At 34.9% G+C, this 14731-nt stretch overlaps 1 protein-coding gene and 1 long non-coding RNA gene across 2 annotated transcripts; one reads left to right on the top strand and one right to left on the bottom strand.

Annotated features, from left to right (window-relative positions):
• Positions 1–1949: 1949 nt before the first annotated feature.
• LOC132042753 (LRR receptor-like serine/threonine-protein kinase FLS2) lies at positions 1950–6111 on the bottom strand. The gene is made up of 2 exons (XM_059433283.1): positions 2905–6111; positions 1950–2468 (listed from the first exon to the last, which is right to left on the bottom strand). Exons 1-2 carry the CDS (start codon positions 6041–6043, stop codon positions 2098–2100), a joined length of 3510 nt encoding a protein of 1169 aa, XP_059289266.1. The 5' UTR covers positions 6044–6111; the 3' UTR covers positions 1950–2097.
• A 5210-nt stretch (positions 6112–11321) lies between these two features.
• On the top strand, positions 11322–12807 carry LOC132048153 (uncharacterized). Its single transcript, XR_009412917.1, has 4 exons — positions 11322–11345; positions 11600–11640; positions 11982–12214; positions 12318–12807. It is a non-coding gene; the product is annotated as an uncharacterized LOC132048153 (long non-coding RNA).
• Positions 12808–14731: the final 1924 nt, after the last annotated feature.

Raw genomic sequence — 14731 nt, 5'->3', positions numbered from 1 at the left:
GAGTGTCACTTGGAACTTCACCAGTACGTTTTTGCCCTGTGTCGTCTTTCAGAAACTCTTATTAGCAACTATACGATCCAAGGTATAAACAGACATAAGGGAAATCACTTGTATTGATAGGTCATCGTATAACCTTTTAAAATCAATTTTGGATGCTTAAGTTCATTGAGTAGTATGAAGTACAAAAGCTAGCATAGAAGAGAATCTGAAGAATAAATCGAGATAAAGGAATCAAATAAAAGATAGCTCAACGCTAAATTATTGTTTCAGCAGGGCATATAAATTATTGGATTTTTGAAGAACATTAGAACAAGGTGGATTCTAAATTTTGAAGGCATTAAGATTCTAGATTTTACGAGAGCATCTTCACAGTAGAAATAACTATTTCGGCAGTGGCTTGATAAATAAGCTGAATAGATTCTTGGAATTCAAGTGAAGTTGTAAAGTCTAGTATTTTCTTTTTTATGAAGTTCAGGGTATTTTTCACAAGCATAGAATACCAAACATAAAATTTACTACATTCCTTGTGCTTTCATGTGAAATCGTCAAATAATCTAAACCTGTTCGTTTGGTTCGTGGTATAAGGTGGATATCACACGATTAAGTTTGGATTAAACTTACACAGTTTATACTCTCAACCAAACACAGTATAAATTTAATCTCAACCTTAATCCTAAATGTTCCACCTTATCCCATCAAACTTGGTATTATTTTATCCCACGGTGAGATAAATTAGTTAAAGATTATATTGTCAGGACTATAATCCCGGGATAATTTAGTGTTCGAACCAAACGAGACATAAATAGTGTCTAACCAAAGCTTCACCAAACAGCCGTTTGATTCAACTATCCTTTTCAGTAGTTGGCGCTCTTTTTTCCTTTCCCTCTTCACTGTTCCATAACTTAAACCCTAAACCCCTATTCACTCTAATTCCCACCAAAAATAAAATGCAAAGACCTTCTCCACACTCCAATTTCTTCTCTTCTCTCAAACAATTAGAGAAAAGATTGAAACTTGACAAACCATCTCAACAAGAACCTATCAACACATCGACCCAATCTTTAATCAGCCCATTATACCTTAACTGTGATGATACCCCTGATAACTCCATTAACACAAACCTCAAAGAAAGTGAAACCCCACTTCAATTTCTCTCAAATTCCCCTCATTTCCCACAAACCCCACCTCAGATAAACCTTACACATGTTCAAGAAAGAGTTGATGATAATGGGGTTGATGAGATTGAACTGTTGATGGAACTATTAGGTTTATCGGATCGTAAAAGGGAACGAGACAAAAGGGTGGAAGTGGATTTGGGTTGTGATGATGCATTTTATGGGAAGATTGTTGGGGTTAAAGGGCCAAAAAATGGAAAAGAAGGGGAGAGGTTAGAAAGTTGGATTGAGCATTTTTTGAATAGTGATATTGGAGAGAGAAGAGAATCATTTAAGTTGGCTCATTTGCTTTTAGGCAAAGCTGCTCTTATTCATTCAACAGAGGTTTTTGATGGTGTTGGAAGCTTTGAATTTCCCTCGACCATCGATGAGTTCTTGCATAATGATCCACCAATAGATGAGGTTGCTTCTTTGCTCTAGCAAATAGATTTCTGGAATGCAAATTTTAAGGTAAAATATGATGGATTGGATGATTTTAGGCTTATTAAGGCCTGTTTTTGAGTTTTCGTCAATTTCACTTCTATATATTTTTGTTCAAAAGTGTGCTCATTCCCTGTAGACAATCTTTAGTGACAGAATGTGTTGGCTGTTTTGTCTTGCAATCAACTTCGTAAAGATCTAGTGTTTTTGCTCCGTAGTTGTTATTATGGTGAAGTATTCTTGAATATGCTGTTCAATTTTATGATGCAAGTCAACTTTAACTTAATCTAACGTGAGAGTTCAACTATATACCTCTAGTAATTTATTTGTAAAGCAGGAAAACCCGAAAGATCATTTATGGCTTGAAAAACGTAAATTCTATTTAAATAGTTAAATAGTAACATACATTTAAAGTTATGGACTAGTTCCATTGGCCACAAAGGGAAACTTAATGGTGGTTCACATTAAGATTGTTGATGCTCCAGTTTCGTCTACATCAAATTTAAGCTTTTACCAAACAAACACGTGAATGCATGCACTCCATCTTACTTAGCTTTGTAAGGGAAGATAGAACTTGTTCCATGTCAGGTCTATCTTCCGGATCAGGAGAGGTGCAGGATAAAGCCAAGTTAAGAAGTCCCTCTACTACATCCTGTTTCTTGGAGACACATGAAGCTAGATTAGGATCCACAATCTGGACTAGCTTGTTTATGCCATTCGCAAGGGCATTCTGAACAATTTGATGCAAAGTCATTGGTAATTCATCTGCTCCTGTAAGACTTGTTGGCCTTCTTTTCGTAATGATCTCCATTACTATCACACCAAAGCTGAATACATCTACTTTTGTGGTAACTTTCCTCATATATGCAAACTCTGTTTCATAGAGAAATATTTCATGTAAGTGAGGTCACAAATTAAACATGGAGCATGTAAAATGTCCATGAAATTCAAAACTCTAAAGCTAGGCCTAGCATGTTAGCATTCAAACAATACTTTTCAGATTATATGTTGAAAACATTGCATCATTTATATGCTTGTCCATTCTTCCACATGCAAGTTAATCAGCATTTTGTGATTGACAGAAAAAAAGAAAAAAAAAGATTCTGCTAAGCTGTGTATTGTGATTTACAAAAGTGATGTTGCTACTGAATGATGCTAAAATGGAATGTGCTTGAAACATTCACCATTGACCAAAATATGTGTTCGTGTTACCCACATAAGCTTGTCTACATTGTAGAAATCTTTATTCATGTTAATTGTAACGTAAAATCTGGTATACTGTGGGTCAAGAAGTTGTAAGAATTGTTACCTGGAGCCATGTAACCAATAGTTCCTTCAAATGCGGATGATATGCTGCTCCCATCCTGGAGATGAATACCCAACATCCTAGCTGTCCCAAAGTCACTCACATGTGCTTCCATATTTTTATCCAGAAGAATATTTGAAGGCTTCAAATCGCAGTGCACTATTGGAAAATCATAGCCTGAATGCAGGTATGACAGCCCACTTGCAACTGAAACTAAAATATCAATCCTATTGGACAGTGTCCAGTCATCCGCCATTTGACCATAAATAATGCTGTCCAAGTTCCCATTCTCCATGTATTCTAAAATTAAAGCCATTAGCTTCTTGCTTTCCCAAGCATAACCGAGCACCTTAACCAGGTTCCTGTGTCTGAGTTGGCTCAGAGTCTTGACTTCCCTATCAAAGCATTTACCAGATTCTGCTGAGAACTGGTGATTCAGTTTCTTAACTGCTACGATCTTCCCATCTTCCACCGTACCTTTGTACACGGTACTTAAACTGCTGGCTCCAATAATCTTTTCTGGACTGAAATTATCGGTAGCATGTTCCAAATCCTTTTGATAAAATCTCTGGAGGCTCAGTGCTGAGGTATACTTTGGAAGTTTATCCTCCGCGTCTTTCACTTTTTGCTTCTTCATGTGACGATGAATCAAAAATATTACCAACACAAGAAGAATGAGACCAAAAACCGATCCAAATGCTGCAAATATGATCCAGGTTTTCTTGGAAAAAACATGAGAACTTGTTCCGCTGCTTTTGATGCTGCATGGCCTGAGAAACTTTGTTCCACATAGAGATGGATTTCCCAATAAATTTGCCGACCCTATATTGTTGAATACACCCCGCTTTGGAATGTGACCTTCAAGTTGGTTGAAAGAAAGGTTGAGATATTTCAATGCAGGCATATTGGCAAATCTCTCGGGAATGGTTCCCTTGAACTTGTTTTGTGAGAGATCAAGAGAGCGAAGATGTATCGATCCTGCCATTTCAGGAAGTTCGCCTTCTAATCTGTTCCTTGAGAGGTTCAAGGACACAAGCTCACTTAATTTGGTGAGAACTTCACCTGGAGCAGAACCCGAGAGCACGTTTCCAGATAGGTCCAGTGAGAATAAGTTTTTGCAGCGTCCTAGCGTTCTGGGAATGCTGCCTGATATATTGTTGTTTGACATGTCAATCTCTTGAACCATTTCTAACACGCCAATCTCATCTGGGATCTCTCCATTTAACAAGTTGCTGGAAATATTCAAGTAAATTTGCATACTTCTCATGCTTGCAAGTACTGCTCTAGGAAGAGTTCCGGTAAGAAGGTTGTGTGAAAAATCTAAGGTCATCAGTCTGCGGAGACTCGCCATGCTCTCTGGGATTGTACCATTAAGCTTATTTCCACTCAGGTCCATTAGCGAAAGTGATTCTAGTTTGGATATATGGTGGGGTACTGGACCGAAGAAATTATTGTTCTGCAACCGGAGTTCATTGAGATGTTTAAGCTCAAAAAGTTGCACAGGAAGTTCACCTTCCAGCTTGTTGTCAGACAGCGAAAGGCCCTGGAGGTTTGAAAGCATTGAAATTTCTGGTGGTATCACACCTGAGAAACTGTTTTTATGAAGCACTAAATCCACCAGTTGACTCAGTTTACCAATCTCTGGTGGGATTGGCCCAAGAAATGAATTACTACGGGCTCTTAGAACTCGAAGTTTAGAGAGTCTGCCAATCATTGGTTTGAGTTTCCCGCTGAAATTGTTGTCACTCAGATCTAGAACTTCAAGCATTGAGCAGTTGAAAAGATCATCAGGAATCTCCCCTGACATCTTGTTTGATCCCAAAGACAAAAATGTAAGATTGGACAACTGCCCCAACCCATTTGGTATTTTCCCCGTTATTCTATTAAAAGAAATGGTTAAAACAAGAAGATGTGAACAATTTGTTATGCTAGGTGGAATAGGTCCCTCTAGGAAGTTACTGCTTGCAGTTAGATTCTTTAGATTATAGAGTAACCCAAATTCCGATGGAAGTGATCCGGTCAATAAATTAAAGCTCAAAGACAAATATGTTAAGTTTGCCAGGTTTGTTATAGTGGATGGAATCTCCCCAGACAACCTATTTGAGTGGAGGGTAAGCACTTGTAGCGACGTTGAAGATCCCAACTCGGGAGGAATTTTACCAGTTAGCTCATTCTGTGAGAGTCCTAAATGAGTTAATGATTTCAGGTGGAACAATGAGGCAGGTATACTGGAGTTCAGCTTATTATTAAACAATCTGAGCGTTTGCAAGTTTTCTAAATTTCCCAGCTCAGGAGGTATGCTTCCAGTGAATTGATTAGTATACATGTTCAAGGTAACAAGATTGACACAGAGGCCAAGTTCAGATGGAATTTTTCCAGAAAGAGAGTTGAGATGTAACTGAAGAATTCCTAAACTTGACAAGTTGCCAATTTCTGGTGGTATAGGTCCAGAGAACTGGTTTTCGCTCAGATCAAGGGTTTGCAAAGCTGTCAGCAATCCAATGGAGGTAGGAATAGAACCAACCAAATTGTTTTGATAAGCTACAAACAACTGAAGATTAGCCAAATTACCAATTTCAGATGGTAATTTGCCTGTGAGACTGTTATTAATGAGGCCTACTAACACCAATTCAGTGCAGTTGCATATACTCTCAGGTATACTCCCATTCAGAAAGTTATTTCCAAAATCTATTAACTGCAGGTTTTTTAGGTTTCCAAGCTCAGCAGGAATTTCACCAGAAAGAGAGTTTTCATAAAAAATGAGCTCAACCAGGTCTGTGCAATGACCCAGCTGGGGTGGAATATTTCCAGTAAATGAATTCAAAGTTAGATCAAGAACCTGGAGTTTGGAGAGGTTTCCGAGAAACGGAGAGATTTCGCCTTTGAGCTCTGTCCCAATAAGCGAAATGTTGATGACATGTTTTGAAGAAGGATCACATATGATTCCAGACCAGTTGCAATAGTGATTTGCATCAGTCCAATCTACAAGTGCACCTAAAGGGTCATCAGAGATTGACTTCTTGAAAGCTTTCAAAGCAGCAACTTCAACTTCCAAGCTTGGAGTTTGCCCAGATGACAGAGCTATGAAGAAGGTACTAGAGAATATGGCTAATGCATATACAGCTACTGTATTTGACATCATTGGTTCAAAAGAAAGAAGCTTCACTCACTGAAAAAACTTAAGCTGAAAATGAAGACTTTATACATTATATAGAATTTTTATTTACTGCTGTCAGTAGAAGTCAACTAATCTTCCATAATAATGAACATGACTTATATTCTGTGAATTTGATAGAAAATACCAAGCATGCCTCTAATATAGGATGCCCCACGTTAATGAACAAGTTGCTTGTACCCCCACACAGGAAAAGACAACAAAAACTACACCCCCTCAAAATCTAGGAGTACATTAAAAATATCAAGTTTGCTGACCACCAAATGAATAGTAAACTCAAATTGTGCATTCACATTACAGCAAGTCAACTGGGTTTTTCCCTTCTTTTCTAGAAGTGGCACATGGAGCAGAAACATCCGAGAAGTTCAACTCGGTTTGTTCTTTTCTTGAGAAGGAAAGTGGTTTATGAAGAAACAGCAGAGTTGACAAGCTGGATAGAATTGTGAGGAAAGGGGTAGCAAGTTCACTTTGGTACAACTTAAATTGGTAGATGAACCATGTACTTGATAAGGTGCCAATAGGCTGTAACTAATGGTTTTGTATAGGTTTCAATGGTTAGTTCTTTTTCGTTTTTTTGTGCAAGTGTTTAAATGGGAAGGTACTGAAAAGTCATAAATAAAGAGAATATTTACTCTAGTAAACAAACGAAAAAAGGTGAATAAAAATTAAAGAAAAAAGAAGGAAAGATGATAATGTTACAACAAGAATGACAAATTTGTGTGCCAAACGCGCATTGACTATAGTCCAAGGGATGGTCGCCAGCCAATAGCTCTACTCAAAAGTAAATGCAAGTGGGGCAGTATAGTCCAATATGAATATGATGAATTATTATATAAGCTATCCATTATTACGGTTACCCTGTCAAAAGTAGATCAAGTTGAAACACGTTATACGACCAAAGACTGGAGGGCATATTTTATCCACCCAAGAGGTCTCAGGTTCGAGCGCTTAGAAATATAATCACATTTGGTAGGGAACAGTTACCCTCAAAGTCTTTGAGGTTTTCCAGCACGACTCTGAATTAGTCGGGCTCCAAATCAGGTATCAAACAAATGGTGGGAAACTAAAAAAGAAAAGTTAAAAGACGACATTCAGGGGTGGTCTTTTCCTAATGGATAGAATATGCTTTAGTTCTGGGGATGCCTTTGATATATTCCTATTCTAGAAATTATTGTCCAAAATGAAATCGTTGGTGAAATTTTCAGAGACATGATAGTTCACAAAAATGATACTATAGGTGCTCTGATGTATGCTTGACACATGAAAAGAATTATTATGATATTAGAGCCAGCAGGACAGGCTGCTTCAAATAAATATTAATCTTTTCGTAATATTACATAAACTTTGAGGGTGTGCAATGATGAATTCGTCAGTATGGAGCTGTGACTATTAAGAACAAAAGAAATCTTGTATGGTTGAGCCTTTGAATCTTATGCCACTAGGAAAAAGTCACACACACTATCTTTTCTAGAGTAAACGTTGATTTTGATTTAAAATTATATGATTTGACATTAAATATATTACAATAAACTTTCTATATGAAATAATACTATAATTCAATTGTTTTATTTTATCATTTGTCATTTAGTCGGGTAAACTCACAACGTTCTTCAGAGAGTGACGAACAGCGACTATTTGCCAATTTAGTCGACAACTTGGCATGCATACTTGAATGCTGCAAAAGATATGCAAAAAATTAGATTATATCTTATAAAAACAAATTCGACTAACTCGGTAACTATTGATACATTATAAACCCTAATTATTAATTTAATAAAAATTACAACTTGTTCTGAAGTCAACACACTAATTGAGAGCCAGGTTTTTGTCTCATGTTATAAGTCGTCAAAACTCAGTCAATTTCCTGGATCCAGCTTAAATTTGGGATCCATAAAGCCACTAGAACTAATATAGAAATGCTACTAGATACCATTTTTTTTTTTTTAAATGTTTTATTACATAGGGAGTAGCGCATTGACGCGCAAATATGGTGAAGATAGATCCCTTTAGGGGTGTCAGAAAATAAATAAAACGAGATGAACGACTTCAAGCAATTTCAAACTGACAGATATTAGAAACTTCAGGGGAACAGGTATGAGATGGCAAAATAAGCTAATAAACTAATCATAACACATTTCCTCCAAAGTTCGCTTGGATCGATTGAGTTATAATGCGAGCAGGTCTAAACCAACCCTCCTGGAACAATTTTTTTTTTTTTTTTTTCGTATTTTTAGTTCTCTGATATACAAATTGATCTACTATAAGAGATAATTTAACGTAAGTACATTAATTGTAAAATTAAACTGTACGTCCAAAATCATTTTTCCTCCCTTATTCTGACAAAATTATCTTTGGATTCCTTTGAGATAGTAATGCTGTCTAAGCTAACCTGACATTTTGCTGAGTTGATTAGGATAACACCCATCTAAATCTTTAAATAATTACATTGCCGACCGGTCCAAACTGGAAGGGTTTTAATTATCTTTTATGGGCCAAATTTAGCATCGATAATTTCATAATTGAGCAAAATTTAGGTGGTGTTTGGAGTTTGGACGTGTTACTTTTGAGAATTCGAAAAAAAAAAAAAAAGGAAATATTTTATGAAAGTTTTTTTTCCAATTTTTTGGACTGAGCAGTGCCTGTGGCACTTTTTGAACCTAAAAATAAGTCTTTTTCCGTACTCACAAATTTTCAATAAAAAAGCACCTGTCTAAATATATCTTCTTTTGGATAATCTTTAATAAATCTTGAATTGGAAAAGACCCTTTTCCAAATATACCCCTCGTTATACTTTGATCTTGAATTGATATAAGGAAAGGATATTGACATTTCGGTGGAATAATGAGTACTTACTGCAGGTTTAACATTTCCTCTTTTGAAGATAGTTTTCTAAAAATAGACTGTCGAGTCGTAATCGGGCCGGGTCATGGGTTAGCGGCGGCGGTTGTCATTGCCCCAAAGCAATGCCACGTGAATCACTTGTTTTGTCCAGCCTAAGGCCTGATGTAAAATATAATATCTCAAAATACAACGATATATTTGGGCAATTTGCACGATATATTATATTTGACCCTTTTCTGATCTTGAATTGATATAAGGAAAGGATAGCGAATAATGAGTACTTACTGCAGGTTTAACATTTCCTCTTTTGAAGATAGTTTTCTAAAAATAGACTGTCGAGTCGTAATCGGGCCGGGTCAACCCCAAAGCAAGTGAAGCACTTGTTTTAAGCCTAAGGCCTGATGTAAAAATAATATCTCAAAAAGATATTGGGCAATTTGCACGATTGCCCTTATTCGGGGGTGATCTTTTTGCCCCTCAAATTGTCAATTAAAAAAAGATTTCGGTTAAAAAAAAAAAAAAAAAAAAAATCACAATACAGATTTTGCCTTAAGGTAGCAACTTTACCCTTAAAGCGGAGTTTGCATGAAACTCTACCTTATAAGGCAGAATTTGCCTTAAGGTAGCAACTCTAGCCTTAAGGCAGAGTTTGCATGAAACTCTATCTTATAAAGTAAAACTCTGTCTTGTGAATCCAACCTCTACAATGGCAATCTGCAAAAAAAATGAAAGATAATTATCACTTTGAAAGATTGTAACGTCTGTTTTGTTTGATAACAGACTATTGACTATTATTGATTATCCATTATTCTAATTCTATATGTTATAGCTTATTTGAATAGCATTGGTAATCCATTAAGTCTAATTCCAACGTTAACATTCAAATGAGACTAATTCATTTTCATCTGTTTTGACATTTGTTTCATTCCTTCATTTCCATTAATCTCATTTATTTTCATTAAATCTTCTTACCGTTGGAACCATTAACCATTCATATATTATGGATCCTCTATTTATATACACTCATCATGTCTTTTCCTTTTGGATGATCTAGATCAATATAAAAAATCTTCCTATCTTTTTTGTGTGCTTGGTTTTTTAGAAATAAATCTTTATTAAATTCTGGCTCCTAGTTTTATGCTAGAAGAGCTTGTTGAACCCTGGGGGATACACCCCTACCGGGTGAATTATCTTTAAGGATGATGTTTTAATTGACATGCCTCAAGTTTTGAAGAGATCCCTACAGTGTTCATGATCGAGTATTTTCCGTAAGATTTCCAACAAGACCTACAAAAGTTATTATCGTTATATATATAATTTTTAATCTTCTATTAGTATAAATTAATAGTAATAAGTTTCTTTCTCTCTCAACTGTTAATATAACCTAACTATCTTTTTACCAATCTTATATTTTCCCTCTACAGAGCGAATCAACCATATTTATCTAAATATTTTCTTCTATTCATAAAATCAGTTAAGACTATTGTATATATATAAGTCAAACTAGTCTTGTTTAAAAAATAATCTATCGTCATAAGTTTATTTAAATAACATCAAATAATTTTGAGTCTAACTATCAAGTCATTGAAATAAGATCATCCTTCATTATTTAGAGCTTGTAATAATTTCATTCTAATTTTGTTGTATATCTAACACACATGCATGTTTTAACAATATATAATATATGTGATTTTTTTAAAATTGCTAATTGACACATGCACATACATCGCAGGAGATGCACGTACGACGCACGCAGAAGCTAATTTTATTGTATATAGTTGAGATTTTTTATTAAGATTTGGCTTTAGGCATCAATTTCATTGAGCCGCCCATGATCGTAAAGGCAATTTTTATTCTATTTAAGTAGCATATTCTTCATATACGCCACCAAATTTAGATTTGTCTCTGTTCTCATAAGTAGAAAAAATTGTTCTTGCGTTATTAATTACTAGCTACTATATAATCATAGACGATTGTAACAATGTTATATAATTGGCAATTAAAGTTGTAACTGATGCAATATGCATACCTATCTAGAAGCACAATTTATAATCATCTTTGGTTGAGGGATTTTTATCAACTCAAGCACCCTCGAGAACTTTGTCGAGTAATCAAAAACTGAGGGTATTTCAGATCACAGCTTTGTTCTGATTAGGCAAGATGAAATAATGGATGGGGTAACACTAAAGTTTTCTACAAGTACTAGTGTCATTTGGCCCGTGTTAAGCTCCGGCCCAAACCGACATTAAACTAAATTTGTAGATTTATTTTAAACTTCTTCTTTTTTCTTACTAAATTTGTAGATTTATTTTAAACTTCTTTTTTTTTCTTATTATTTTAAACTTCTTTTTTTTCTTATTATTTTAAACTTCTTTTTTTTCTTACTTCTTTGTTTTTGTAATATCAGTCTTTCCATTCCCCTACACTGGTAACATTTCTCCCTTCAATTGTGTATGAGATTATCAAAATCAATGGTTTAATTAATTAGGTTATCATAATTTCCAACTCTTTTTTTGTTGTTGCATTCTCTGCTGGTCATATATTTATATAGCTTCATGGCATAGGAGTCATATTCCAGTGGTTCCTTCACCAAAACAACTTATTCCTTTTTTTTCATTTGAAAAATATAAAAACATAAATTTAGCCTCATATATTAAGCTTTAATATGTTCTATAGCTACAGGTGGAACTCCAAAACCAGCGAATGCACAAGCAGTTGGACAGGTAACTTAATTTTCTATTAATTAAATATTATGTACGAGTTTGGACAATATTTTGTTGAAATTGAAGAAACAATACGAGTAGGGAGACTCAATGAAATTGATGGTCTAAAGTCAAATCTTAATAAAAGTCTCAAGTATATTCTAAAAAATTAGCTTGTGGGTGCATCGTACGATTTAGATCTCGTGCGTCACGCATGCATCCCGTGTGTCACACATGCATCCCGTGTCAATTAGTAATTTTAAATTTTTTAATTCACATATATATTGCTAAAACTTGTGTGTGAGCTATAAAATAAAATTAAAAGTAAATATTATCAGAGTTAATTAGTTTACATTTTGCAGTGGTGGGTTCCAAAACCTTCAACTATAGAAGAGCAACTGAAGGACAACTTCCAGTGGAAGACTTCCACTATGTGTGTGGTTAAGTGGGGTTGGCTGGCTGCTCCTTGATTCAAACTGGTGGGTCATGCTTTTGCCCTAACACTACCATCAACCATGCCTCTGTGGTCATGAATATATATTACCAGGCTCATGTTGGTTCAGAAACAGTGGTCTTATCGCCATTACTGATCCAAGTAACTCATATTTTCTTCTTCCGTGACCTATATATCTAACTTCAGTAAGAGAGTTTTCTATTTGTTTTCATTGACTTTTTCTTTTCATATTTTGTGTTTGCAGGCTATGGTAATTGCAAATTTGGGGTTTGATCGGTGGATATATGGAAGGTGAAGCAGCATCGTGAAATTAACACAGTTTCTTCCAATTTCAAAAATGTTATTTGTCTTGCTATGTCCAACAATACTCCCTCCATGTTAAAATAAGTATTAAATTAGCCAAAAAAAAAAATCCAAAATAAGTGTCACCTTAAGAATTCAAGACAAAAATTAACAAGTGTTTCCAACTATGCCCTTAGCATTAAAGAAATAAAGCTCTTTAATATTGCTTAATTCTCAAAAAGCATCTAATAATTAGAGTTAGTTTAGTAAACTTCACATTGTATTTATTGATTTCTCATGAACATGATTTTTGCTAAGATGACACTTATTTTGGTCATCTTTACTTTCCTGTTATGTTTGTTTCCTTTAAAGTTGTTCATGTGCCATAATGCAAAAAAGGAAAACGGAATTGTTCGAATTCTCAATTTTTCTTACCCTTATATATATATTGTTGAGGTTTTCCTAAAATCTTTGCTGCTTGTTATATTTGCATGGCAGCGGCATTTGGGAACCACGTCAAAAAATTCCACATTGTCCTGCGTGTTTCTTAGTATTATATTTCTTCGTGGCCATGATACATAAATCCAATTAGAGAGCAGTCTTTAAGACCTTAGTCTTACAGGGTAGACATACTTACGAAAGAAAAGAGACTGACCCAATATTGACATAATAATGGTGATCTTAAGGCATGCTCCATATTTTATGTGACTATGAAACATTCTTTTTTCACTACAATTTGGTTTGACTTGCACTTGACATTGAAGTCATATATGTCCAAATTGATCGCCAAAAAATTGAAGTGCTTAACCTTCTTTTTCCTAGCTCTTTCACGTAAACGAGGAGTAAAAAAGTTACTGTGCTGTTATTATCCAGAAAAAAAGGTATACAACATACAGAGTAAGAGAAAGAGGACAAAGAGGGAAAACGTAGTAAATCAACAGTGAAATGTTCTGTAGGACTGGGTGTCAAAACAGAAGCTTTGTAAAATTAGAACATTTCATTCTAAAAAGAAAACGTAAAACTTTGAAAACATAAAATTTTGAGGGCCTAATCATATCATTCAAATTATAGGCCAAAGAAATCCAAAAGGGACAGTAACACCACTAGCCAAGTGGAGCAGCAGAAATGGCAAAGGCAAAGACTCTGACAGGATCACACACCACGACACATAATCCCCATATCTCATGATTCCCAACAGACAAAAAAAGTAACAAAGAGATCAAAGCATGCAAATATTAAAATAAAAGGACACTCAACACACTAAGTTAGCGTTTGACCACAGATTTTGGATCAGATTTTAAAATTTTATCTGCAAATATTTGTTTGGCCATGAAATTTGATAGGATTTTAGAATTTTATCTTCAAAATATTTTCAAATTCCAAAAAGCACAACTTCAAAAACTCAAATTTTCAAGTTTCAAGTTTCAATAAAGATTCGACCATAACACGCTTGCAAATTAAAAGTGTAATCATCAATCTATTATCTATTAAACTTATCATTTCTCCTAAACCGTCAGTCATATTAAAACCAATAACAAGTAGCTAGCGCTTCAATAGGTGAAAGTTTCAGAAAGTGGACATATTGGAGAATTATTCAAATACCATAATAAAGTTTGCGACTAGTAGAAACATATGCTAGAAATATAGTAGAAATTAGATAGAGCAGCTAGCTACTCTAGCAGACTTAGTTAAAAATTACTCCAAAATAGACTTATTGTCCTATCATCGGACAAAGGACCATAGGACAAAGGACCGTATTCTACGTTACGTTCTCCAATCCAGAGCAATAACTCCTGAACAGTAGGTGATGGACGCAAAAGAAGTTCTTTATGTATTTTGCTTTATGTTCTTCTGGTTTTTAATTTTATTAATTTTCATTACATATTTCATAATATTATTACCTGACTCATTAATTCTCTTCTTTGGTGTCATAATTGTTTTTTTTTTTTTTTGAAGGTTTAAAAAAGGGACAACTTTCCCCTTAATGAGAAGGGAAAGGATCTTATTGATAATTGGGTTTTTTTTTTTTTTTTTTTTTTTTTTTTTTGTTAACAACATATAGCATTGACCTCTGTTGTTAAAGAACTTCAGGAAGGCTTTTGGCTTTAGGGAAAAAATATGGGTCAGCACTTTTCTACCCAATCCGTTTTTCTACCCGTATTAATGTGGGCTGGTTGTAACCCAAACTGTTTTCAACCCGTTCAAGTCTAACTAACCCGCCTCTTTGCCCCCATTAGTTGTGTATGTATATGTGGATTGTTTGAACATCGCCAATTAGTTAATTTTTTTAATCGTTTTAGAGGGGAAGAGTAAGTATCTACGATTCCGCAAATATGTGTAATGTTTATTATTGATACTAATTTACTATGGAGGTGG

The sequence above is a fragment of the Lycium ferocissimum genome, chromosome 2 (assembly GCF_029784015.1).
Source record: "Lycium ferocissimum isolate CSIRO_LF1 chromosome 2, AGI_CSIRO_Lferr_CH_V1, whole genome shotgun sequence".
Classification (NCBI taxonomy): Eukaryota; Viridiplantae; Streptophyta; class Magnoliopsida; order Solanales; family Solanaceae; genus Lycium; species Lycium ferocissimum.
Note: the sequence above shows the minus strand (reverse complement) of the source record. Positions and strands in the feature narration are given on the sequence as shown.

Excerpts from the sequence above, each read along its gene's own strand:
- LOC132042753 (XM_059433283.1), bottom strand. The coding sequence starts at position 6,043 with ATGATGTCAAATACAGTAGCTGTATATGCATTAGCCATATTCTCTAGT. Across the intron at positions 2,469-2,904 it reads TATTGGTTACATGGCTCCAG|AGTTTGCATATATGAGGAAA; the intron begins GTAACAATTCTT and ends TCTATGAAACAG.